Below are 24,667 nucleotides of genomic sequence, written 5' to 3' on the forward strand. Positions count from 1 at the left end.
TGGGTCATTGAGGCTAATTAATGAGCAGGTGCGTTGGCATGAAGTCTACATAAACACCGCTGCTGGTCCCTCTGCCCCGGTGTTTTGGTGCGCAGAGAGAAACTCTTATTTGAAATGCATTTGAAACAAAAAGGATGCCTCTTCGGGGTCCTTCTCATTTACACCATCACAACAATAACTTTTCCTTCTGTGGGCTGGTGTGAGCCCGCTGTGTATTCCCAACCCAACTCTCACGTGGCTCTTCACAACGACAGGAGCAGCATTTTGACGACGAAAGGCCTCCCTCACCCCTCTGACCGAGAGGGCCGAGAGTGGCTACACCTCGACTCAAGGCGGGGGAAAGAGTCGAGAAATCTCCCGTACTTTCACAACTTCAAAGACAAGGACGGGACATGGGCATGAGACCTCTGCAGGGCCTGAACACACACGCGAACCAAAAATGGCGTCTACTTCCACTGACAAACGCTTCAGAATCCGTCACAAACCGAAGCGAAGCGACCCTCCAAATAATGAATGTGGCAAAGGGATAATTCAGCATGTCACCGCGGGACCGTTTCATCTGACTGCGGAACTTGAAACAAACCCTATTGGCTACCAATCAGATTCTGCTTCAGGTAAGCTACGTGGGTTCTCTCCACACTTTCTAGTTTAATTTCACTGAGCCTCGCTAAAAAGTTTAAAAATGTTTTTAAAATTAGAATCCCCATTTATAAAATAAATGTATCCTGTGTGTAGAAACTTTCCTCAAGACATCCTTGCATATGGGTCACTCCATGAAAAAGAATGCATGAGAAACTGGATGGACTGACTAATGGATTTTTGGAAGTTTCGGCAATTGCTTATTTTTCACTAAATTGTGTTTGGAATTTGCCCTCAACAGCCAAAAAAACCCCTAAGGATAATTTGCAACATGGATTCATGCAAATAATTCTTAGGGAATGTTTTACATTGATGAAATTAATAAAAATTAATATATTATCAGAAGAATCACTAGTTTTTGCTTTCTTGCAAGCACACTAGTATTAGTATAGTTGTATCACGTATAGAAGGTATCTGGTCCAGCATACCGCATGGAGTGCCACACTTCTTGCTAAACATAGTTGCAGAGCTGAAAAATGCCACTTTAAAGATATTTAAATTTTTTCTTAAGAGTTATTTAAATTTCCTTGAAACACTTTTTTTTAAAATTATTTATGAGAAAGTGTTAATATTTATTTCAGATAACTAACACATTTAAGATGTTATATTAATCCATTTAATGATGACTTTCCATTCCATTCAGTGGTTTTACTTCATAGGTAGATATTTATACTATGTTGACTTCAAGGTTTTATTTCTCTGTGATACCTATTGCGATGTTTTTCATTGGGTTAAGGTCATTAGTAAGTTACAGCTTGTAATGGCGTCTCCTTTAATTTATAGGGATTGTGTAAATGTTTTTGTACATAGTCATTAGTAATTTAAAGAAATTATAATCTTATATTTTTTTTAATCTGATTAATTTACTGTGAGGCCTTTTATGTTTATTTATAATGATACAGACACTGAATTCCCCGTTATTTTCGTTCATCAGTCCAGGCTCAGGGAGGCCAGGAGGGGATCAGAGGTCAGTGGCTCAGCATCTCAGAGGAGAGCTGGCAGAGGTTGCAGCCTGTGGTGGATTGTAGAGACGACGCCATGACCCTCACTGTCAGGAGGAGACGAGCTGTACAACTCCAGCTGGGCCGAGGTGAGGCTGCAGGCTCTCCATTTACAAATACTCCAGCGTTGTTTCTGGGATAGTGACATTGTTATACTTAGCTTATATTTGGAGACGTCCCACATAGTATAGTAGTGGCTGGTGTCGACTTGAGTTTTGACATGAATCTATTTTCACATTTTTGAAATCAAAGGTATAATATCTTTCTTTTCTGCATTAATCACCGGGTCTGTTTGTTTTGGAGAGGAAGAGAAATCTGTAGATAATTCAGCAATGAAGGAATCCTAACCGGGGGAAGCTGACTCCAATGACGGCAATGGTGCCGAAGACAACAACTCCCATGATCCCGCACTACTTCACGACGTCACCAAACTCAGTCTTTTGTTATTGTTTTGATTGAGAGACGCCTAGTGGCAAAATATTACATATTGAGCGTTAAAGGTTTTGTTTCAATGTCTTTGTGTCTCAGTGAATGAGTCACCCGTGCCCCTGTCGCAGCTGCCACCACAGTGTGGCTACTCTGTTCTCACCACATGGAGAGACCTCAGTCTGACGGCTCGGTACGATGCCTGCCATGTCACACAGAAGGTATAGGATCCACACAATACGTTTTAGATACCAATGCACAGATTAGTTTATTACAGGAGGCTTCAACTGACTCAGGGTCTCTGCAGGTTTTCAGGGTTAAAGTTGTAGAAAATCAGATAAAAAGGTCTAGTTTAGCTCGTTATTTATTCATCTCTTCATTGTGTCTGACAATCTTTTTTAGTCACAGATGAATCAGACCTTTCAGTGCAGTCTAATGTCATCTTGACAAGATAGTTGGGGACTTTAATGGAGTGTTGACTCATTTCTTTCCTTAATTATAGACGAGTCTTCTCTAATGGAGGTGAAATGTTTTAGCCAATAGCAGTAAAAGTATAAAAGAATGCTGTTTGTTCAGGATGACCGTTATGTGTTGCCTCTGATGTGGAGGGGCACTCCAGTCGAGATGTCCTGCAAAGCCTCGCGGATCCAGATCCAGCCTCAGGCCGTGAGCCCTTCCTCCCTCTGCTGCTCCCCGTACGGTATGACTGTCAAACTGCAGGGACTCTATGCTACAGAGGATCTGAGGGTAAATGGTAAACACAAAAACTAAATATAATTTTCTTTCTATTAGCACTCAGTTGACTCGAAGGATTTTCTTATCAATGGTTTTCCAGACTTTTAAAATAAATGGCTTTTTCACTACAGTCAGAGGAGAATGGACCCCTTTGGTGGAGTTGGCCGAGCAGTGTGGCTACACACTGGACAGACGAGATGCTGAGATTGTAATCGCTGCTCCATTCATCACATGTGGCATCACAGTAAAGGTGAATTTTAGAAAAGTCACTATTCATGAGACATTGAAATTTCATTTTCAGAATTAAAGTATCTAAAAAGTAACTGGATGCCAAAAGTATGCAAATGGTGTCGCATGATAAATAACTCTGTTTTGCATTTATGTAAAATTTAGAAATGTGTTGACGGAGGAATACATGAAGTACAACATCTGAATGAAGCAAAATATCTTCAAGCATCAAAATTACTTTTAAAGATATCAAATCAATCACTAAAAATGATAAATAAAACCAAAGGGAGGGGGTTGTAATCTGAGAAGATAATTTCAAGATGAAAGATTAACAGACTATTGCACATCCTCACTAACGTGTGGTATTCCCCGTCTGGTGTGAAGAGATTGATCCAACCTTGCAAAGTGAAGAGACGTGGTTCCTTGATAAAAAAAAAAAACAACCCCCGCAATTCTTCCACATGTTCTTTTTTTCTTGTAAATGTGTGACTTTAATCTTGGATTATATCGAAGTATATATTTTTCAGAATATTTCCCCCCTCTCCCAGCTCCATATTAATTTTTTCTACAATGGCCCTGATTGTAAATATGACTTTTTAATTCCAAAACGTATATAGAAACATCAAAGACTTTATGAGGAACATGTGTGCAGCATGTCTAAATGAGTTCAGGTGTCAGATTTACCCTCCAGTCCTGAACATAACTTCATGTATTCTGTTATTGCCTATAAATAGTCTCTCACAGAAAACCTTCTGATCTCTTTTTAGGATGGAAAATACACTCTTTCCCTTCAGATGGGGGAGAAGACCTTCACACTGGCCTGTCCTGTCTCTCCCCCTGAAGAACTCACGCTAACCCATCAGCCTCTGGGCAACAGCCCTCATCTAACCAGTGGGCCAACAGAGGACATGCCAGAATCCCTGGAGCCTTTTCCATGGGCTCCACCTTTCTTCCTGGCCCCGCCTTACTATCCCCACCCGACGTATCACAACAAGTATCCTGATCCTGATGGACACGATGCATATAACCCTCTTACTCCCTCATCTCCGACTCCTGAGCCTACATTTGGTCCACAGCCTCTCCCTCCTGTTGTCTCCCGGCCAGACTATCAGGATTACCCCCACCAGATTCCTGTACATCTGGGTGGCCACACTTCTCTGGCCTCTTCAGATGATGTGGCAGATTCAAGTCAGGTGAATCCAGATGGGCAACAAAAGCACAAAACTCCTGTCTTGGGCTCAATGAAGCTCCGTGCCGCACACTCGCCCTCCTCAGATACAGGCTTTCAAATTCAAGTTGAAGCACCTCCTCTCCAGCCCCCAAGCCACATGTTCAATCCATACTATCACTACTACCATCACCCTAAAATCCCTCTTACTGGCCACGGCCCCGATCCAGGTGCTGAGGTGACGAGAGATCTGTCTTTTACTAATCATCATATCCCTGAATTTCCAGAGTGGCCCCCCGACGTGCAGCAGTCTGAGGCTCTCAGCAGAGTCACCTCACACCAGGTCTCTCAGCCCGTGCCTGAGGGTGCCTCTCCTCTTTCCAGCCTTCCAGCAAGTCCTCCACAAACCTCTGCCCCTGATGCACCTCCTCCTCCACAGCCCTATCCATACCACTATTACTTTCCACATATTGCTAGGGTCGGGGCCAAAAGATTGCCTCCGCTCAATCCTGAAACGCCTCCAAATATGTCCAATGATCAAAACGCAAATTCGGGCAACTCTGATCATCCACTTCCTCACTCCGCACAAGTTCATGACAAATACAACTTAAATCCTTACATTGATTTACAAAACCTAGATACAATTATTAACTTTCAAAAGAGTAGTCCAGAATTGATCAAACTTCCACTTACAAAAGATGATGATGATGATGTGTTTAAAGCAGAGTTGTTTTACGGTAGGAGACACTCTTCCTCTGCGACTCCTGCAGTCCAACCTCCCCTCCCCCCCTCTTACCCTCCTGGACCAGACACTGTTGCATTTGAACAACTCTCTTTCCCCACTCCATCACCCCACCATAATCTTCCTTCTTACCCGTACTACTACCACCCTTATTATCACTACTATCAGATGTATTATGGACCTGAGAGTTTACTCAACCCTGCGTCTCCAACTTCATCCAAAGAAGCTTTGGACTCTCTACTTCAAGCGTCTTCCTCCCCACCACAGCATCCGTCCTATCGCATACATCAAACCACTCCAGCACCCACAAAATTAGTTTACAATGGCCCCCTAAACCCCCTACAATACTATTACCACCTGTACTACCAGCCAAAAGTGTCTGCAAACAACCAAGAGCTCCATCCTGCAGGCAGTTTGAACTCTGAAAAGGCATCAGAATCTCAGCTTCCCTCAGACCACAGCGGGTTGGATTGGCTGGTTCATGCTGCTGAAGCAGGATATCCCAGCATCCCTCAGCCACTTCATAACCTCAATTCCCATTATATCACTCAGAAACAGCCATATGATGCTCTTGGGCATCCTGCTGGAGAAGAAGCAGAAGAGCGGCTGGATAGTGAAATGAAAGGTGACGTAGAAATTCTAGCAGCTGTAAAATCTTGAGATGCTTTTACATAAGTTTATGTATTTTTGCAGCGATGGACTATGTACTCGAATCTTGTACTTCAGTAAAAGTATAAATGCCACAGTGGAGAAATACTCTAGTAAAAGTTATTCATTCAAGATTTTACTTAAGTACAAAAGTATACATATCAAAATAAACTTAAGTGAAAGCACTAATTCTGCACAAGTGCCTATTTCAGAATAATATGCATTATGTTATTGGATTATAATTATTGATGTATTGTATTCATCACTTTAATGTTGCTGCTGGTAAGAGGAGCATTTACTTTCCTTTACTATAGATAGATGTTTATCTTAACCTATTGTAATACATGATAAAATATTCGTTGATTATACAGTATTTGTATTATAAATCAGAATCTCAATGACTGAGGCTGTCAGATCATTTTAGTGAAAGTAAAAACAAAATGTATTTATATATTTGCCTCCTGAGTTGTAGTGGAGCAGAAAATGGAAGTACTCGAGTAAAAAAACCTCAAATTTGTACTTGAGTGCAGTACTCGATTAAATGTACTTAGTTACTGTCCACCATTATGTTTTTCGAGACGTAGCTTTAAGTGTTTGACTTCAGGTCACCACAAGGAAGCAGAACGTTAGTCAGCCCTGACAGGACAAAGGTTTAGCTTCTGCTCCCAACTGTAACTCGACACCGGTATGGAAAACAAGTTGTGAGGAATTCTCTTTATGAATCTATCATCACTCGGGCTGCTGAATAGCAGCATTCAAGTATAACCGGCTTTCATCTGTTTGTTTACTTTGCCTGCCTAGATCATCTGAATGCCAACCCGTCCACTCCCTCTGCCTCGCCCTGTGGCCTTGGCCCTGTGTCAGGTCTCGGCTCTCAGGGCTGCTGCTCGTACCCTGTGAAGGGTGAGTCCCTCCCAACACAGATTCTGTCAAAACACGTCGGACAAAGTGAATCCAGTGTGTGTGTATTATTTTGTGTTAATGCTGAATCTGCAAGGTACCTAAAGCTGTCAAAATAAATGTAGTGGAGTATAAAGTACAATATTTCCCTCTGAGATGTAGTGGAGTAGAAGTATAAAGTAGGATAAGATGTAAAGTTTAAGTACAGTGCTTAAGCAAATGTACTTAGTTAATTTCTGTGTGTGTGTGTGTGTGTCAACAGACTGCACAATGGGACAGCATTTAATCTTTGCGGTGCCTGACTCTGTGGGGGAGCCCACGGTGGCCCCCGCTGCTCGTCCCTCTGAGGTCAGTAATGTGTCCTGCACGCTGCAGAAGCTGACCTCTGACCCCGACATCTACATGATCCCCCTGGACGGCTGTGGAGTGAGCAGACATGTAAGGCAGGGCAATGTGACCTCACTCCTGATCACTGGGTTTACTGGAGAAATGTGTCACATTGGCGCTTCCTGAAATAAGGTAAAACAAATGTCCAATATTATTTCCTTAGGTGTTTGGTGAGACGGTGGTTCATCTGGTGGAAGTCCATGGTATCCACTATCTTCAACAAGACCACAGTTCTGTGATTGAGATCTCTCCTGTCAGGTATGACATTACTGTTGAAACGAACAGTTTTTAAATACAGAGTGAAATATTAACTTTATTTTAAAATGGCATCTTTGACACCATCTGTTTTTCTTTCTCTTCAGCGCTGCAGTTAAACATTTGCATTGCAAAGATTGTACTAGTGACACGTAGGTTATCCCTTAGCTTTATGTGTTAGATTTATTTATTTTTCTTTAAAGGAACAGTTCATCCCATAATCAAAAATACATATTGTGAGATGTAAACAGCTCAGGAGATGCTAAAATCAGTTCCTCAGTCAAGGACTTCCACAAATCATCCACAGACACCTGCTGGTCTATTAAACACTTTAATGCAATCAGTCAAATGCATAAAGCATGTTTCTGAATATTGGCTTTTTGTCCCATTTAAAAGAATTGCTGCAAAGTAAATTAACTACTGTTAGTCAAATGTGACAGGTATTTACAGATTCATGCAATTACCTCAAAATCACAGCTTCACAATCTCGGCTTTAACTACCTAATAAACAAGTTACTAAACTAATTAGAACACAGAGCTGTAGATACGTTTGTTTGGGACCTGACTGTATAATCCCTGTACCGTCATCGGTCAGGAATACAGCTGCCACCATTCGAAGCAGCTGCTCACAAAACGCCACCAGATACACACATACATGCCCACCTCCATTAATGGATAAATGATAAACGTTGTGTCAGAATAAACAAGGTGGACACATAGCCGGATGACTTTAATAATTACTGCGTGTCAAAGATGTTGACACTTTCTGCATCCACTCTGTTGGATTAGTTTCCACCAACTTGCATAACGTGTGCTGCCTGTGTTGATCTGCAGGTTGATGGTGGAATGTAGTTCCTCCCCAGGTTCTCCAGGGGAAGTGAGGCTGCACGTGATGGCACCACCTCCTCCACCTCCGGTTCAGTCTACACCAGCCACCGTCACGGTGCAGCTGAGAGTTGCCACAGGTGATTGTCTTCTCTTTTAATTAGCACATCATGCTTTTGGACATTTTCATCTGCTGTTCAAAATCAGCAACAGACTTGGCATAATTATTTCTTATTTTCCTCATAGATGAGTCCTTCACCAGCTTCCACCCTAAGGCTCACCTGCCTCTCAGCCTCGTGCGAGGCAGAGCAGTTTATGTGCAGCTGAGCCTGCTGGACGCCCCCGAGCCCGGCCTACTGCTGCTGGTTCACTCCTGTTTGGCTTACACTCATGCTCCATACACCAGCTGGATGCCAGTTTATGATGGGTATGTTATACAGAGATAAAAGGGATTGTTTGTATTCAGATCATTATTGGCAGCTTTAGTCGTGAAACAGACAAAGCAGGCGATGACTGACATAATCCCATGAAAAGATTATAGCTAGTTGAAGTCAAAAAACGGTGTGCCTCGACTGTTTTTAAAAATGTCTTCATGCTGATTCCCCCTGAATGTTGCTTTATAGTAAAAATCTGAATAGTTTAAAGAACAAGTAATGAACGTATCCCCGAAGTAGTAAGTGTTCACGTTTTATGTAGATGTGAAATGTTAATTCTTTACATTGAGTTGGTGTTGTTGTTACACATCAAGCTTTTGACTTCATCTGTACAGTACGTGGTTTGATTCTCACATCTGCAGGTGTCAACGGTCCATGTCAATATATTATTATAATCTCCTTCAGATACCAATATTGTTAGAAGTTTTGTTGAGTTGAGATTAAATCTGACCAGCTATCTGCTGCAAATTATGGAACGTATTGTTGCGCCTTTAATAAAGGTTCTTGTCCCGGGATATGACCACACAGCTCATGACGCGCTGGGTCAGAGTTCTGTCATAATCAGTATTCATGATCCGCGAGAGATGATTCATAGAATTTGGTAACCCCCTTTTTATTCATCGTCAAGTCAGTATTTCCCCAATAAAATGTATTTTGATTGTGACAAAATATCTCAAACTAATAGCTGGATATTTCTAAGTCTTTAATGTTGTCGTGGAGAAATCTAATCAGCAGCAGATGATCATCAAAGTGACGGAGAACATCTCTGCTCCTATTGTTTGGTGTAAATTGTCTTGCATCTGTAAATCTAAAGGAGCGTACTCTGCTCTGTAGCGATTATCAGTTGTAACAGTGCTTTCACCGCTGTGTGTTGCTCAGTTGTCCGGGACGGAGTGATTCACAGCTGCTTTCCTCCCCGCGCTCCGACCCCCACCACATCCAGAGGATCGTAATCTCTGGCTTCCAGGCTCTGCCCTCAGAAAGCCCCTCCTACATGGCTGAAGGAGGATACCCTCACCTAGAGGACCCAGAGGTACCTCCCACTTACCAAACATGCTCCATTAAAAAATAAACATGTATTGATGTACGAGACTTATAATGTAGCCGTTTCAAGTTCGGGCTGCCTTGAGAGGAGACGCTACAGGGATGGTGTTAACATTTTAACTAATGGAAATCATCCTGAAACTTCCATCACTTGATCACTTGGATTACAAGTGATTCAGTGATTTTTGGATTACAAGTTTTCTGAAATGTTGTGTTTAAATATACCTTAACTTATTTAGCATGTTTTAGGAATACAATGTTGTATAAAATGTGTTTTCTTCCCCCTCGTCTGAAAGACATTATGGAAGCAAAATAGCTCTTAAAACTGACATGTTTTTTGCCTGTTGTCCTTAAAACACAATGGAGACCATCCATAATGGTGGCTGTGTAGACGAGCATTACAGTAATTATGTACTAAAACCATTTCAATGTTTCCTGTTGTCCTTTTTGCTTCAGATCTTCTTCATGTGTTTGACAGAAGTGTGCTACGCTGCAGATGGCGACTGCACTGTCAGCTGCATCAACAGTAAGTTTAACAGTGGGAACGGAGTGCTCCAGTCTTATCGGGGCACAAGGTTGTTGTATATTAATTAGAAAGATATTCCTTATAATATGAAGACTTGAGGGTTCCAGACTTGACTGATCTAATTTAACATAAAACTTTAGTCTCTACAAACGGCCAGAACCTGCAATGACTCTGTGGTTCACTGAGCATTTCTACACCAGCTGCACAGAAAGACACCTTTTTGAATGCACTAAATGTACTGTGGCTACATAATTTCCCTCACGCAACCCAAGTAACCTTGGAATTGTGAAATGTGACAAAGGGCTTGACAAACACATGCTCTGCTAAAAGCCAAAAGCACAATAAAGCTACAGAAGAATGAAATGGGTGACAACACAGGATGTGACATTAACTTCTTTTTCTTCCTCATAGGTCCCACCAGTGACGTGTGAGCGACGAAATAAACTTGTTACACATCTGCACTCTTGTTTTGTTTCATGGAAATAACAGATACAAGTCTTGGTGATATGGTGGCGGTAATATTTATTTAAAAACTTGAGAACATTCGTGAAAGAAAAGAAGCTAAACAGTTTTCATTCTAAACCGAACACTTAATGCATTTTTGTTTGGTCACAGAAGCGGGAACATGAGGGAATGAAAAAGTTTAACGAATGTGCGATGATGGCAAAGTGTTTCCTCTGTGTCAAAGCAGCATTTACAGAAGCTCTGAAGCCACTTGAACTGTTCAGTCAGTTAACCGCCTCTTACAGGAGCTGATGACTGAGCAACATTTCTGTCACACTCTAGAAGGCCCATGACTTTATTCCCAGTCCTGCGGCCCTCTGAACAATCATGGATAGAAAACATTAAATGGAATACAATTTTTGAAAAACTATGGCAAAGGATAAATCACTTGTTTACCAATGTAACATTACTCAATGTAACACGCACATACATTACTGCCATTGGCGCGCGCATTAAACAGTGTTTAAATTGTATAAATGATTAATTCAAACAGTGGTATTTCCCAGTGGCTCAGTGTATTTAACTCTTCCACATAAATCGACAGACTAAAGCACAAAACTTTAAGAAAAAAAACTAACGGACGTTTGGAAGTTTAATTCAAACAAAGTCTTCCCTTCTCTTCCTCAGTTTATTAAACAGATGTGTCAGATTACTTATCGTACGCCCACAATGATGTAGAGGCCTGTCAGGCTGGAACACACTTGCTGTCAAGCTGTGACAGTTTCTAGCTAGATGAATAATAAAATCGTAAAATATTCATTGTCATTAGCTCTGAACAAAGCAGGTATTTGTGTTTCTGCTCACAATGGGTCAAATTATTAAAACAAATTTAAATTGTAGTTCAGTTCCAAAACTAGTGCGATCTGTAAACTTTTTGTTTTTTTGCTGGTTTAACTTTAAGTCCAGCGATGGATCTCCATCCATGAGGGTCAGGGTTGAAAACGGAATCTTCTCGTTAGTACACATTGGAATAGTACGCAGTGCCCGCCTGCTGGTCTCTCTTGGTCTGTTTCAGGAGGATAGTGCTGCAGACCAGGGCAGTAATCTGTCATGCAGAAGGAGGAGGGAAGTAAAGAGCAGAGATGGAACAGCGAGCAGTGAAAAACCTGCTTCCTACTCATCACCTCCCAGAATTAAACCAGCCACAGAATGAGTTTGAGAGAGAGTGAGTGAGAGAGTGAGAGAGAGATATACCAGCTCATGCTAGCACTTTGCATTCAGCCACACAAAGAGAAGCTTGTGTGGAAGGCAACATTTGCCATGAGGAATAAGTAGACACTTAAGAAAAATAATCCAACCCTGGATATGTATTCTTGAACTGTAGATATACAGATTACAAATGAGATTTGAGAGGATATATCTCTGCAAAAGAGAGTCCCAGCAGCAGCTTCCTTCAATGGTGGGACAGCAAAAAACTAATTTCCATTTTATGGGGGGGAGGAGGTGATTTATATTATGTAGTTTTAGTGTTTTACAATCATTTTTATACGCCATAACTATAGAATTTCTTAAAATGCAAGAGAAGCCATTGCTCTTTTACTTAAATGTGTGTCAATCCCCACTGTAGCAGTGCTTGGAATATCAGCATTTGGCCAATAATCTGAGGGGAAAGAATCCATCCAACAGTTCCAACAGAGAAAGTGCCGGTATAATTGTGTCAACGGTCTTTCATTTTGAATTTGTCTTTTTTAAAGGAGCTGAACACCCTGCGGTGAGCATGCACAGAAGAGCTGAGAATGTTCAGAGGGGAAGAGAATGGATAAAAACACCAACGTGTATTCTATATGCCAGAGTGATCAAGCCGGCGAGAGTGAAACTAAGGTGTAGCCAGAGGGATGTTGGTCATAGAGAGAGGAGTGAAGACGATGGGGTCTTGGTCAGGGTAGAGGTAGGTGGAGACAAATTCATGCTGAGATGATTGAGGGTTAGGCGGGACTGAAGTGACTGGTAGAGTCAGGATCATGTACTGAGGAGATGACTGGATCTTTTTACTGATGGTGATGCTGCAAATCAAAGCTATGATCTTTGGAAACCAATGATGATGAGGAGAATGAAAGAGTGAAGGAAAAGAGGGTTTTTTTTTTTTAAACAAGACAGGGGTAGGAGTTTTGACAGACAAAGGAGTGCAGAGGGATTAGAACATGGCTAACTTTATGAACAACAAGAGCAAAAGTCTTACTTTTCCTCCTTGTCCCTACATCGGTCAGTTACGACTGTAATTTGATGTTAATTAAATACTACATCGTTGTACATTATTTACTGTGTTGTGTAGAGTGTCTGCAGTGTAAATAAGGGTAATTGTTTTTTTGGGTACAATACATAGTGGTGATGCGGTCAGAATATGTTTTCACTTTAACAAGACAAAACGTTGACAGCCATGCTAGCAGCTATCTGAGACTACTTAAAAAAAAGATTGCCTTTTTAAACCCTTTTATATCACATCTTCAGTCATATCGTGCACCTTTGTGGAGCCACAGTCCGGTCGCTCTGTGTCGTGCTACATTTGAAGTCTGCCCACTTCTTCGTGGTCCAATCAAATGCGAAAGGTTTGATTTAAATACCTCGAAACTGCTCAAATATTCCATTTCACTGGGGCTTACGTCACAGTCGCATGCCAACAGGCTAAACTAAGATAATAAATCTGACATAACATACCGGCTGAACATTTGAATGTTAGCATCGTCACTGTGACCATGTGACAATGTGACCATGCTGATGTTAGCAACTAGCTCAAAGCACATGTTTTTGTATTCACATCTACTTACCAAAAGAGCTCCAGTTCCAACAAAGAAGCCCATGACCAGTGGTGCTTTACTGTTAAAGACATCTATGATGACCGCGGGACAGACCTGTAGGAAGACCAAGACGGGAGACACAGTTAGCGCCCTCTACTGTAGCTAACTCAGTCTACAGAATACAGAAGTTAATTTCCCAGTAGTAGAGCCAAGAAAAGGGTTCATTTATTCTCAGCTTTAATCAAAAGTCAACCTACATCGTACTAGTGTCTTTGTTGAACACATAACTCAAATCCATACAAGACTCAACACGTATACCAACTGTGTTTCATGGCACTAACTTACATCCATCTTGATGTACTCCCATATCCCATTTGGTTTGGGACAGGTGTTTACAACATACTCAAGCACCGGGACCCCGGTCACCCCACAGCAGTGAAGCTACAGAGGGGGAGAAGAAGGGAGATTAGGAACACAAGAGGTCATTAACCTCATATTTGACATTTCACATAAGTAGAATCAATGTGGAGCCACAAACACATTTTGGGTTAAACAGTTTTTGAACAGGAAGAAAGGAAACAAAGCTTGTGCTTACCATCTCGTGGATGAATGTGAGCGTGACAGCGATGACTGGGTCTCTCGTGGTCAAATACAGAGTATAAATGCTACTGTAGAACTCCACCATCCTCAATCCAATCTTCAGAATAAAACAGTCATGATCATGCATACAGGAAATTCAGTGATTTATTTTTGATTCTGTTTTTCATCCTTTCTTTTGTTTTCCTCCCCTGACATTTCCCTTACCTCAAATGTCCTGGAATAAGCAGCCACTGCAATAACAACATCAGCTATCGCCAGAATGGTCACCAGGGCAGAGAACTGAACGGAGAAGAGGTCATACTTAAACTTAATGGTACAGGTTAATGTGATAAACACACAGGAACAAACAAACAAACAGCAGAGGACTTGAGCCACCACTTTCTCCCTACACCATGCATGGTTATTTTCCCAATATTTTGACAAGAGCGTCTGTAAATGTTGGTGATACAAAATGTTGTAGTGGTCTATTTGTATTACTGGCCACTGAGCCATACAACTCACACAACTCTTGATTAAGTGCAACAAGTAATGATTTAGAGCATTCCTGACATGTTCAGGCTGATGCTCTTCGTGAAACCTGTACAGAGAAGCAGGCGGTTTCATTAATGTGAGTCATAATAAAAGTTAATTCCCTATTTATTCGTTGCCTATAGCCTGATATCAGCTTTATATTCACAACTGCGCGACAGCCCTTTCTTCCTACAGCACACGTAGCCTCCCGCCTTTGTGCTTTGTAACAGTTCAGGAATGTCTCTAGATTTTCCTTCATGGACACTGAGATTAGATAAAACTGGAAAACACCATTATACAGGACATCTGAGGAAAAACACTGAAGTGGCAATCAAAGATAATTTGACAAACGTGCGGGTTGATTTAGCATGTTTGAACCTAACTGTTTATAGTTGAGGGAATTACTAGTTTATTATACCCACATTGTTGGGGGTATAATGTTGCACACCAGACTCCAGGGCGCTCCGCAGAGCTGTGAGTAACTGAAGGATCTTTTTACATTGCCCGTTACTCCCTCGCACATGGAGGTTTCTCAACAGGAAACTGAGACGGCTACGATATTACGTGGTTGCAAATCTTGAGAAAATATGTTTCTCCGCTGCAGGTTTCAGGAAATTCTAGTGGTGATATTGAAGCACAACCATAGATAAAGTGGTACCAAGAAACAACAGACACTAAGAATTACAACTCCTCCATATTACTTTAACTGTTTGCCCTTACAAAGCATCGGCACTGAGCCTTAGGGAGGAACTACACAGACACTTCTGACACGTTCAGGTGTGCAGCTGGTCTTATCTACTAGATAACTCTGAACCTTGGCCTTGAATGAAAAGTAGGCTTCGGTCTCTGAAAGAAAGCCATTCACCAGCCTCCTATAAGTGCCCCACTTCAGTTATTTATGGAATGCTTGCTTATATTGTGAAAGAGAACACACTATATATATATATATATATATATATATATATATATATATATATATATATATATATATATATATATATATATATATATATATATATATATATATATATATATAAATAATTTGCACTTGAGCAGTCTAGTAGCTTTTTGTTTTTCCTGGTTCTTGATTTTAACACAAAAATAAACATATTGGTTCTTAAGGTTTGTTGTGCTCCGTCTGCTTTCTGTAAGGTTACATGCATGAGTATTCTGAGCTCTGAAACACGTCACCGCCACAATTAATCAATTTCTGTCTTAGCCTGTACGAATACATCTGCGACTGTCTGACATTTAAGCAGTGTGTTGATGAGGAGGCAGGTGGTGATGGCTCCTCTGGATGCTAGTGAGGGGAACTTTAGTTATTTGGCTCTCGTGCAAAGAAACTTATATAAGCTCTTTGACACTGCACACATGAATTTGCATGCATGCAGGCACAAAATATTTAAATGAAAGCCTGTGCCTTGTTGCTTTTACAGTATTTCTATGACAGCAGAACTGAGTGCGGGCCCTGGCGCACTGTATTTCCTGATTATGTCAAACGTATCCTGAGGTTGCCATTATAAGAAATTAATAAATAAAACAAAGATAGAAATAAAAGTGCAGGTTAATTTTGAAAAATTATATATATATAAATAAATAAATAAACATAATGTAATGCATTTATTTAAATAAAAAAATATTTAAATAAGAAAATTAATATAGGGAAATAAATAAAAACAGAAATAAATGTAAACAGAAAAAGATACATTGGGAAATAATTAAATCAAAAATAAGTCATTTTCATTTATGCTTTTATTTCTACATTTCCTTTTTTCTTATTTTATTTATCGAGTCATTTGTTTATTTATTATAATGGCTCCTTTAAACCTCCAGTGACCAAGTCTCTCTTGAGAATGATACCCCGTGTTTAAATTAGATTACCTGTATAAATTAAAATAATTATATAGTTTGTCACATTTGCAGTTTCTATTATTATGTCCTTCATTTTTGTCAGTGTAACGGAAAAAACTGAACATCAACCGTTCCTTCTAATCAAAGATTTTGTCTCAAAAATTATTCAGATAAACACAAAGTTAATTTTGCATTAGTTACAGTACGTCCATTGTGTAAGGAAGGGTATTACTTTACAAGGAAGTTACTGTGTTAACAAGTCTCACCACTTGCAGAGCACATCTTTTCTCATTGCAGGCCCCGTAGTCTCCAAACACCACCACAATCAGCATCACTGAGCCGAGCGCAATCAGTACAGTTACAGCTGATTAAAAAAAAGAGATACAGATCAGTGATTGAATATGTATCAGAGGCTAAATATCTTTATGCATTTATTTTTGGAGAAAATACACAAATTTGCTTAACATATGTACTGACCTATAACAAATGCACTTGAGTTGAGGGCCTCTATTTCGAAGATGCCTCTGGTGCTGTCGCTGAACCTCAGCCACAGACCGAGACCCAGAAAGGCCAACCCCACCAGCTGCCAAACCACAGGAATAAAAATAAAAACACACTCACAATGTGCAGTACACCAACATCCCCAAAGACATGGTTTCACATATTCAAATCTGAAAACATCTGTATGTGGTTAAATCCAGTGTGGCATTTTTGGGTGGACAGCTGAAGGTGAGTTTTTATTCCCACTGAAATAACAGGTGGCCTGTAGCTTCTTTCAGAGAACAAGAGCAGCATGAGACCAAATGGGACAGCTAGGTAAACTAATTCCTGTAACCGAAACACAATGCAACAAGACCACACATGAAGAGCACAAAAGAGCAGGTTAGAATAGGGTATTTAAGAATAGAATTTGGGAAAACTTGAATATATATACATATATATATATATATATATATATATATATATATATATATATATATATAATATGGTTGATTTATAGTATCTCAAAACCTGTCCTTTTATTGTATATGTATCATTATTAATTTGAACGTTTTCTTTCATGTACAAAAAAGAAAGAAGAAAAAGAAGAAAATATAAAAGGAGAAGATATAACGTTATGGATATCTATCTCAATAAAAAGATAATAGAAATGACTAAATCAAAGCTAACATCTTGTTGGGTGTGACAGTAGAGGCGGGCAGTATGTCTTCAAGCATGGAGAGGTTTTTGTTTTCAAGAAAAGAAAGTAGCTGGTAGGTAGCATGGGCTGGCATTCAGCAGAAACGAAACCTAAAGGGAGCCAACCTGAGTGCACAAACAGCTTTTAATGGGACCTTAAAAAACCTGCTTTTTCTCCATAAAGAACTTACACTAAACACAATATAGTCCAATAAGGTAAACATTCGTGGTGTTTTTTCTTCTTCTTCATGATTTGACAGACTTACCGCAAAGAAGATGTTGAAAAGGATGAGGATGTATTTGCAGACGAGGCTGCATCCGTCCAGTGCCATGATTGTTTGCAGTGTGTATCCACTCTTGAGGTCTGTGAAGGTTTATACAGTAAAAACGCATTACCTCACCACTTCTGCATGGCACATCACTGCGTATATCAGAAATACACATGTGTACATACATTGGCTACATACTTTGGGTTATATTTTACATGTAAAAATCGTATTAAGCAATTAGTAATACATTTAAAACATCGTAACCGTGCTCTTTCTTAGAAATACATCAACCTAATATGGAAGACATGCTACACACGACATTAACTTCATTTCATAAATACCTGGATTTGTTAAACACTTTGGCGGTAGCTCTTCTCAGACAGCGAACATCTACAGGTTACACCTTCTCAATCTCACTGCTTGCCTCTTTTACTGCCCCAATCTGCGTCATGTCCCGCCTCTCTGACCTCGTCTCATTGGCTGAGCGGAGTGACGGACACGAGGCACCACCTATGAGCAGGTGTTGGCGTATAGTGAAACTTTAGGAAATAAGAGCTACGGAATGTTAAAGGCTGAGTTCTTTATTTAACGATTCACAGAACGGTTTAACTTTTAATATAAATGCATGTTTAAACTAAACACATATCACAGGCATTAATAGACAAATGTGGGGCCAAACTAAACATTGTATTATCCCATTATAACTCTTTATCATGCAGAAAATCTATCAAAATACTACTGGACATTTTTCAACTGTTGTTATTGTGAAACTTAAACCCCAGCTGAAAGCAAAGTAGGAAACAAAGGACAGGAAATGCCATGGTGGCAAAGTTAAAGTGCACCAACCCACTGACATTCATAATTTCTGTGAGTTGTATACAGAAAGACAAATATGTTTCTGCAGTAGAGAGAGACAGAGAATATACAATTCACAGAACACAATTCACCAAAAAGCAACAGTGACGAAGTACTGTACTCTTTCGAGGTACTTTTTACTTTTACTTTTATACTTTTATAGTATTTCCATGTCATGCTACTTTACACTTCTACTCCGCTACATCTCAGTGGGAAATATTGTACTTATATTACTCCACTACACTTATTTGACAGCTTTAGTTACTTTGCAGATTCTGATTATTAATACAAATGATAAATCAACTAATAAATTATGATATATACTTGTATAGCTACCCAGCAGTATATAAGGTGATTAAAATTACTTGATGTATATGGGTGATTCATCATTGTTGTGTCCCTGGCAAAAATAAGAAAAACAAAAACATATTTCCTATTTTTTATTTTTGTGACACTTAACACCAAAAGGAACATACACAAATTAAATCATAGACCAGTTATTATTTTTATTACATAAAAGTGGCCTTTTATGTGTTGTGTAGGTCAATATTTGGTAGATCGAAAATATGTTTATTGGCTGTTGTTTCCAAATAGCTCATCTATCCTTTACATTTAGAAATAATAAGAAAAACAACATTTGGTATTGTCTATTTTGTGTTTATTTAATGCTAGCTCTAAAGCAGATGTTAGCATGCTAACATATCATGAGATGTTCTTTAAAATGTGACAAAATGTAATTTCCATCACTTTGATTATTGTGATGGAAATGATAATTTGAGTGTCATGGCTTATATCAGTGAAAATAATGTATATTAAATATAATGTCAGTGGGGTCACTGATAGCTGGGGCACCAGCTTTTTAAATGAGCTTGTCAACTGTGAAACATTGATCTGTGCAAATCTATACAACCAAGAGGCTAGGCCTATGGGAGGTAAAATGACATAACTCAAAAACACTAATTTCTGTTTAAATTCAGTAAAATAGAGTGAGCGTGGCTTCTAGCGTGCACAGGGGGCATGCAACTGAACTAAGGCTGCAAGTAACAATCATTTCCATTTGTCAATTTATCTGCAGATTATTTTCTAAATTCATCGATTAATCTACTGATTACACCCTCGATCAATCATTTGCCAATGAAATTTCAGAAAATTGTGGAATTGATGGTTTTATCTGTCCGTTTTACGACCATCTATGATGAAGAACAGCAGATATTGTTTGACTTTTCTGACTGATTGTGAAAAAAACAACACTAACGACACCAGTATACTATTAAAGTGTGCATTGTGAAGACTACAGAAACTGTAGAAAATATTCACTAAAATACAGATGTTCCTACAGATACCATGGTATATTTTTCACAACCAATATATTTCTATGACCCGTGAGGTCTGTGGCTGTATAACAGAGAGTAATGGCTCTCACAGCCTCCGTCAGTGAAACGGGCGGCTGTGGGGAGCATTGTGACCTCACTGCCGTTCATCATTGCAGTTTCAGTGGGTGGCAGAGGGACAGGTAGCAGGAGAGAGACAGAGGTTGGTAGAGTGAGTGACTCAGAGGAAGAGAAAAAAAAAGCACACACACAATAATAGACTCCACTCTCAGTCGCTCATATGCACACATTTACACACCGGCAGTCAGACTAAAGTGACAGCAATCATCTGTTTGGAGGCAGGCAGGTGAAGTGAGGATTCAGTGCAGATTTGATCTGTACGTGTGTGTGTGTGTGTGTGTGTGTGTGTGTGTTTGTGTGTCCCGATAGTCCTCTCTTTGATGTATCCCCTCTCTCTCAGTTGTTGCAACTTTGCTACTATAAATATTTCTAAACCACAGCAACCATATTTGATTTGTGTTGCTTTTGTATGAATTATATGACAACAATTTCACAAGAGAGTAGTGATTTCTTTTCTCTCAAAATGGAAATACCCTTCCCTTCAGACGCTGTGTCGTGTAAAACCCACCAGGGGGCGCAAAAACATTAAAAAAACAAAAACATAACTGCTCATCATTCAGTTATCATTCTTTCAAAAATAATCCAACTCAGGCAGGAGCCAGTTTGTTGCTCATTTTGATTTGTATTTTATTTCCGTCCATGAAACTTTAGGTCATTTATATCTTTTTTCCTGCATTTTTTAATTTACCAGTTAATAATTAAAATATATCCAAAAATACACATACAAACTACAAATGTGATTGAATGTACATAATTTCTAAATCTGAGAATCCATTGTGTTTTTGTCAATGCAAACACACGCTAGAGAAATATTGTGTTATGATACTGCGTGGCCGTGGATGTAAAAAATAAATGTATAACTTCTCGTATAACATTCATTATGTACCTATATATTAAAGTCTTCTTCAGTTCTGTGGTAAAATGTAGCTTTTATTTTGTTTGTTGACATTTTTCATAAATTGTATTATTCTTTCATTGTTCTGAAATGTTTCGTAGCAAATCTTTTGGCTGTGTTATGAGCAGCACAATAGAAACATCTTCATTGTAATTCGGCTAAACATTGATATACGTGAGGATAAGAGAGGAGGGGGCGCTCTGGTGGTGGTGGTGGGAATCGGGGAAAAGCAGCAGAAGGAGACAGAGGAAACGCAGACCTCAGAGCAGCCCACCTCACCTCACTGTCCCCGCTCTGCTCTCGGTGTCCGTTAACTAAGCTGACCGCGGATCAGCGCACGAGCTCCCTCCACTCTACGAGTCTCACCAACTGGGACTCAAACCAGAGGAAATCGTGTTCGTCGGCAGCCAAGTCCGCACGCCAAGAAGACACATCCATAGCAGACCACGGCGAGGGGACGGACGGTGTGATAAGAAGGGACTGGAATCAAGGGGGAAGGCTGGTAGGAACAACAGAGGAGCTTAATACAAACACACATTTAGAGGAGAGAGGACTGCCTGGCCCCGCACAAGGAGAAGTATTACGCGAAGCTAATTTCCAACATTTTCTATTATTGGCAGCGCGAGTGTGCTCCCCGAGCCACATTTATAAAGAGAGCTAGCGGAATGTAATGCTAGCATGCTAGCTTATGTTAGCTGGCTAATTAGCTTGTCAGGCATCCAAGAGTAAGACGTGTGATCTTTATTAAAATAGGTCACTGTTTGGCGTCGTTTTACTTTTTGGGAAAACAAGCTGTACTTTATGTGCTTTGTCCAGGGCATGGTCATAATGTTCTGCCTTGAATAGCTAACGCCAAGTTAGACAATAAACAGTACCAGCTGCCTTTTTATTGATGTAAACCAGTTAATTTACCCATCTACGCTTTTTTTTTGGGAAAAACCGAATCCATTGTGAATATCGAGCTGTGGACAAATCTAACGGAGAAAAAAGGGTAAAAAAACAGACTTTTGACTGGTGACTGTCTGCCGTCCAATGTTAATGTCGACCGACGTTGCATCTATAATGCTTCCCGTTAGTCGGGGAATAATGGAAAGAGACATTGATACAGCAGCCGGACCCCTTGCAAACGCGGCCGGGGGTCCAGCAGCTGTCCGCGGGATGAAGCGAGGAGACCCGGAGCCCGACGCTCAAACAGCCGCTGCCCTGCCGGACTTAGCCGGGGCGGAGTGCAAAAGACCAAGGATAGACGGGACCGGCAGTGTTGTTGGGGACATTGGACAGGTAAGAATGCAACGACACATATTTGTATCGTTTAGTTTCCACCTCCGCTTCATGTGTGCAGCATTGAACCAAAGTATCATCTGCCCTCCCCTTTCTTCTTCTTCTTCTTCTTCTTCTTCTTCTTCTTCTTCTTCTTCTTCTTCTTCTTCTTCTTCTTCTTCTTCTTCTTCTTCTCCAGTAAAAGCTTTTGTTCCCAAGCATCAGCAGGGAGTGATGATAATGTTTTGACAGGCCCCCATTTTCTCATCAACAACGTAATCATGCATCATTGCAGCAAATGGAAAATCCTTTAATTGAAACCAAATTAGAGATTTATGAATTACACAAAAAGTATGGCTTGCTGAAACACTGTAGCTGTGCTCCGTGAGGGAGCATGACCAAGACAGACAAAGGTAATATGATACAGGCTCCATTGCTATGACAGGCAGCAGCACAGCAAAGATCAGACCCATTCATCATGCCTGTGTTACAGAAAGTAACCCAGTCTTTCAAGCGCTGTATTTCTTTTTCTATTCATATGGATGAAATCTCCCAAAGTCATGCCATCAAATCCTGATACACACCGCATGTGCCATTTTTCGCTTCATGTCCCCCCCTGATTGTCGCTAGGTGTTAAAAGAGAGAGGCAGACAGGGATTGGGGGAGGGGTCACCACAGTGAAAGACAAAGAACAGAGCCTTTTGGTGCCGGCTGAAGGAGCAAGGGGGCTCAAGCGGGGCCCTCCTTAACACAGGTCTTCCCTGCTTTTATGTCTCGACTGCTGAGGCAGCATCAACAACCATTCCCGCCTCCGCCGGGTTTATCTGTGTATATTACAATAAACCAGGCACGGAGTGCACCTCTGGATCTATTGCTATTCATTTCTCTCTCATAAACACGTGCGCTACACATTATTCTTACACCTACACATGCTTTGAAGTGTCCATAATCCAGCAGCACAGGGGAACAAACGGGACTAACGGCAGTGGAAGGGCAGGTGGACATGGTTTGAGGTCATCTGCAGGTAATTGAATCTAGGAGAACTGGTCAAATTCTTTAATTGGCTGTGTAGCTGACCTGCTGCAGTGACACAAAGGTCCTGCGTAATGCTTGGCGAGCTTCACAGAGGATGGATGCTGATGATGGGGAAAGGTTATAGCCCGCCGGCAAAGATGATGTGACAATGAGCAGCGTGGCATGGGGAGGATTGTCGCTGCTCATCAGTTGTATTGATCGCTGGGCACTGGGGGGTCAGCCTGGAAATATGAGGAAGAGGAGCCGAGACTGGAGGGAGGGGTGAGTTGATGGAAAGTGATAAGTGGATGCACATAGGAAGAGGAAAAAGGGTAAAGAGGTGGAGGACAAAGGGCAACAAAGAGTGGGGTTTGAGTGGACTCGATATTTGGGGAGAAATGTAGCGAGGATTAAAGGATGGAAGCAAAGAGCGAGCGGACAGAAAGGGAATCGGAGGTGTTACTTTGCATCCATCAGGGAGCATGATAAAGGATGAGAGGAAAGTGATGAATGGCAGGAATGACACCATCAGTTAGCGGGGGAGATAAGCAGGAGGATAGGCTGTGAATGATGCATGGTGGAATAACACTTAAGGCAAAAGGGTAAATAAAATAGAAAATGACATTGAGGGCTTATGCAGTCATGGTGGTTGCATGGCAGCCTCTCGCTGTGGCTGCGTGCGTGCTCGGGATGAGGAAGAGGAGTTCAGGGGACTCTCCGAGAACTAAATGCACCCAACAATTACCATAGTATTCCCATCGAGAGCTCCAGGCAGTAGATTGCTGACCTTCCAGGCTGACTGTAAATCAGGACTGTAATAATAAATGAGAGTGCCGCCCCCCCCGCTGCCTCATACAAACTGCAGACCCCCCTCACACCCGCCTGCTACCCTCTAGCTGTCCTCTGATTTCTCCCCCCAGCATATTTCCAGATTGCTAATTGACTCCTGGTTCACAGGCTTTTCAGTGTGCCAGTGAGGTGAATCACCCCTCCCCCTCCCCCCTCCACACTTTTCTCTGCTGTCCCATCTCACCCCCCCCCCCCACCACCATCTTTGATTATCACCCCCTTTTCTCGGCCCATCTCCAAGCACTCAAATCTATGCGATCACTTTTTGTCCCCCAGCTCCACCTCTGCCTCTGCCTCATCTCTTGTTTTCCTCCTCCGTGCCTCGTCCCTCCTTGTCTCTTTTTATTTTTATCCCACTCTCTGTAGTATTGATGCTTCCCCTTGAGGCAGTGCTGCGGTCCACTCTGTGTACAGTTTATAACTCTCTCTCTCTGTTTCGGAGAGCCGATTTGTCCTATCGTTGGCAGTAAAGAGGCTTTGTGTCGCGCTAACGAGATCAAAGCTCATTTAGGAGAGGGCATTAACCAGACTGATCGCTTTAACGGGCCAGAGCAAAGGGAGGGGGGGGCACGGGCTGGGTTGGTATGATCGGACAGATCACTGAGACATGTTGTTATACCAGTAGTGAGTTTGGGTTTCAGAATGCTCACCACAACTATTGTTCATTACGTTTCACTGTGCCTTGTTTCTGAACACTTTCGTAAACTTCTGTGTCTGCCCAGGAGCTAAATGAGAAA

The 24,667-nt window shown here is 41.0% G+C and overlaps 3 protein-coding genes across 4 annotated transcripts in view; 2 read left to right on the plus strand and 1 right to left on the minus strand.

The window, feature by feature from the left end:
- The first annotated feature begins 40 nt into the window (after window positions 1–40).
- On the plus strand, window positions 41–10,815 carry LOC115012044 (uncharacterized). The gene is made up of 14 exons (XM_029437461.1): window positions 41–614; window positions 1,574–1,729; window positions 2,169–2,287; window positions 2,643–2,820; window positions 2,933–3,051; window positions 3,797–5,564; window positions 6,389–6,490; window positions 6,750–6,925; window positions 7,038–7,132; window positions 7,964–8,094; window positions 8,201–8,381; window positions 9,268–9,421; window positions 9,889–9,958; window positions 10,370–10,815. Exons 1-14 carry the CDS (start codon window positions 440–442, stop codon window positions 10,387–10,389), a joined length of 3,444 nt encoding a protein of 1,147 aa, XP_029293321.1. The 5' UTR covers window positions 41–439; the 3' UTR covers window positions 10,390–10,815.
- On the minus strand, window positions 10,461–18,046 carry cd9r (CD9 molecule related). Of its 2 annotated transcripts, none has more exons than XM_029437463.1 (9): window positions 17,948–18,046; window positions 17,604–17,701; window positions 16,636–16,741; window positions 16,425–16,522; window positions 14,002–14,076; window positions 13,793–13,894; window positions 13,543–13,638; window positions 13,228–13,311; window positions 10,461–11,507 (listed from the first exon to the last, which is right to left on the minus strand). In XM_029437463.1, exons 2-9 carry the CDS (start codon window positions 17,667–17,669, stop codon window positions 11,418–11,420), a joined length of 717 nt encoding a protein of 238 aa, XP_029293323.1. In that variant the 5' UTR covers window positions 17,670–17,701; window positions 17,948–18,046; the 3' UTR covers window positions 10,461–11,417. The 2 variants fall into 2 exon arrangements, with proteins under 2 accessions (XP_029293323.1, XP_029293322.1); XM_029437462.1 differs by having other exon boundaries at window positions 10,461–12,485.
- Window positions 18,047–21,026: 2,980 nt separating this feature from the next.
- Window positions 21,027–24,667, plus strand: part of LOC115011824 (RNA binding protein fox-1 homolog 2-like) — a 31,895-nt gene continuing 28,254 nt past the window's right edge. Inside the window, exon 1 of the mRNA XM_029437056.1 lies at window positions 21,027–22,088. Coding sequence (XP_029292916.1) covers window positions 21,840–22,088 — 249 coding nt within the window. The 5' untranslated portion in view covers window positions 21,027–21,839. The remainder of the gene's footprint in view (window positions 22,089–24,667) is intronic.

This window comes from Cottoperca gobio, chromosome 8, assembly GCF_900634415.1.
Source record: "Cottoperca gobio chromosome 8, fCotGob3.1, whole genome shotgun sequence".
Taxonomy (NCBI): Eukaryota; Metazoa; Chordata; class Actinopteri; order Perciformes; family Bovichtidae; genus Cottoperca; species Cottoperca gobio.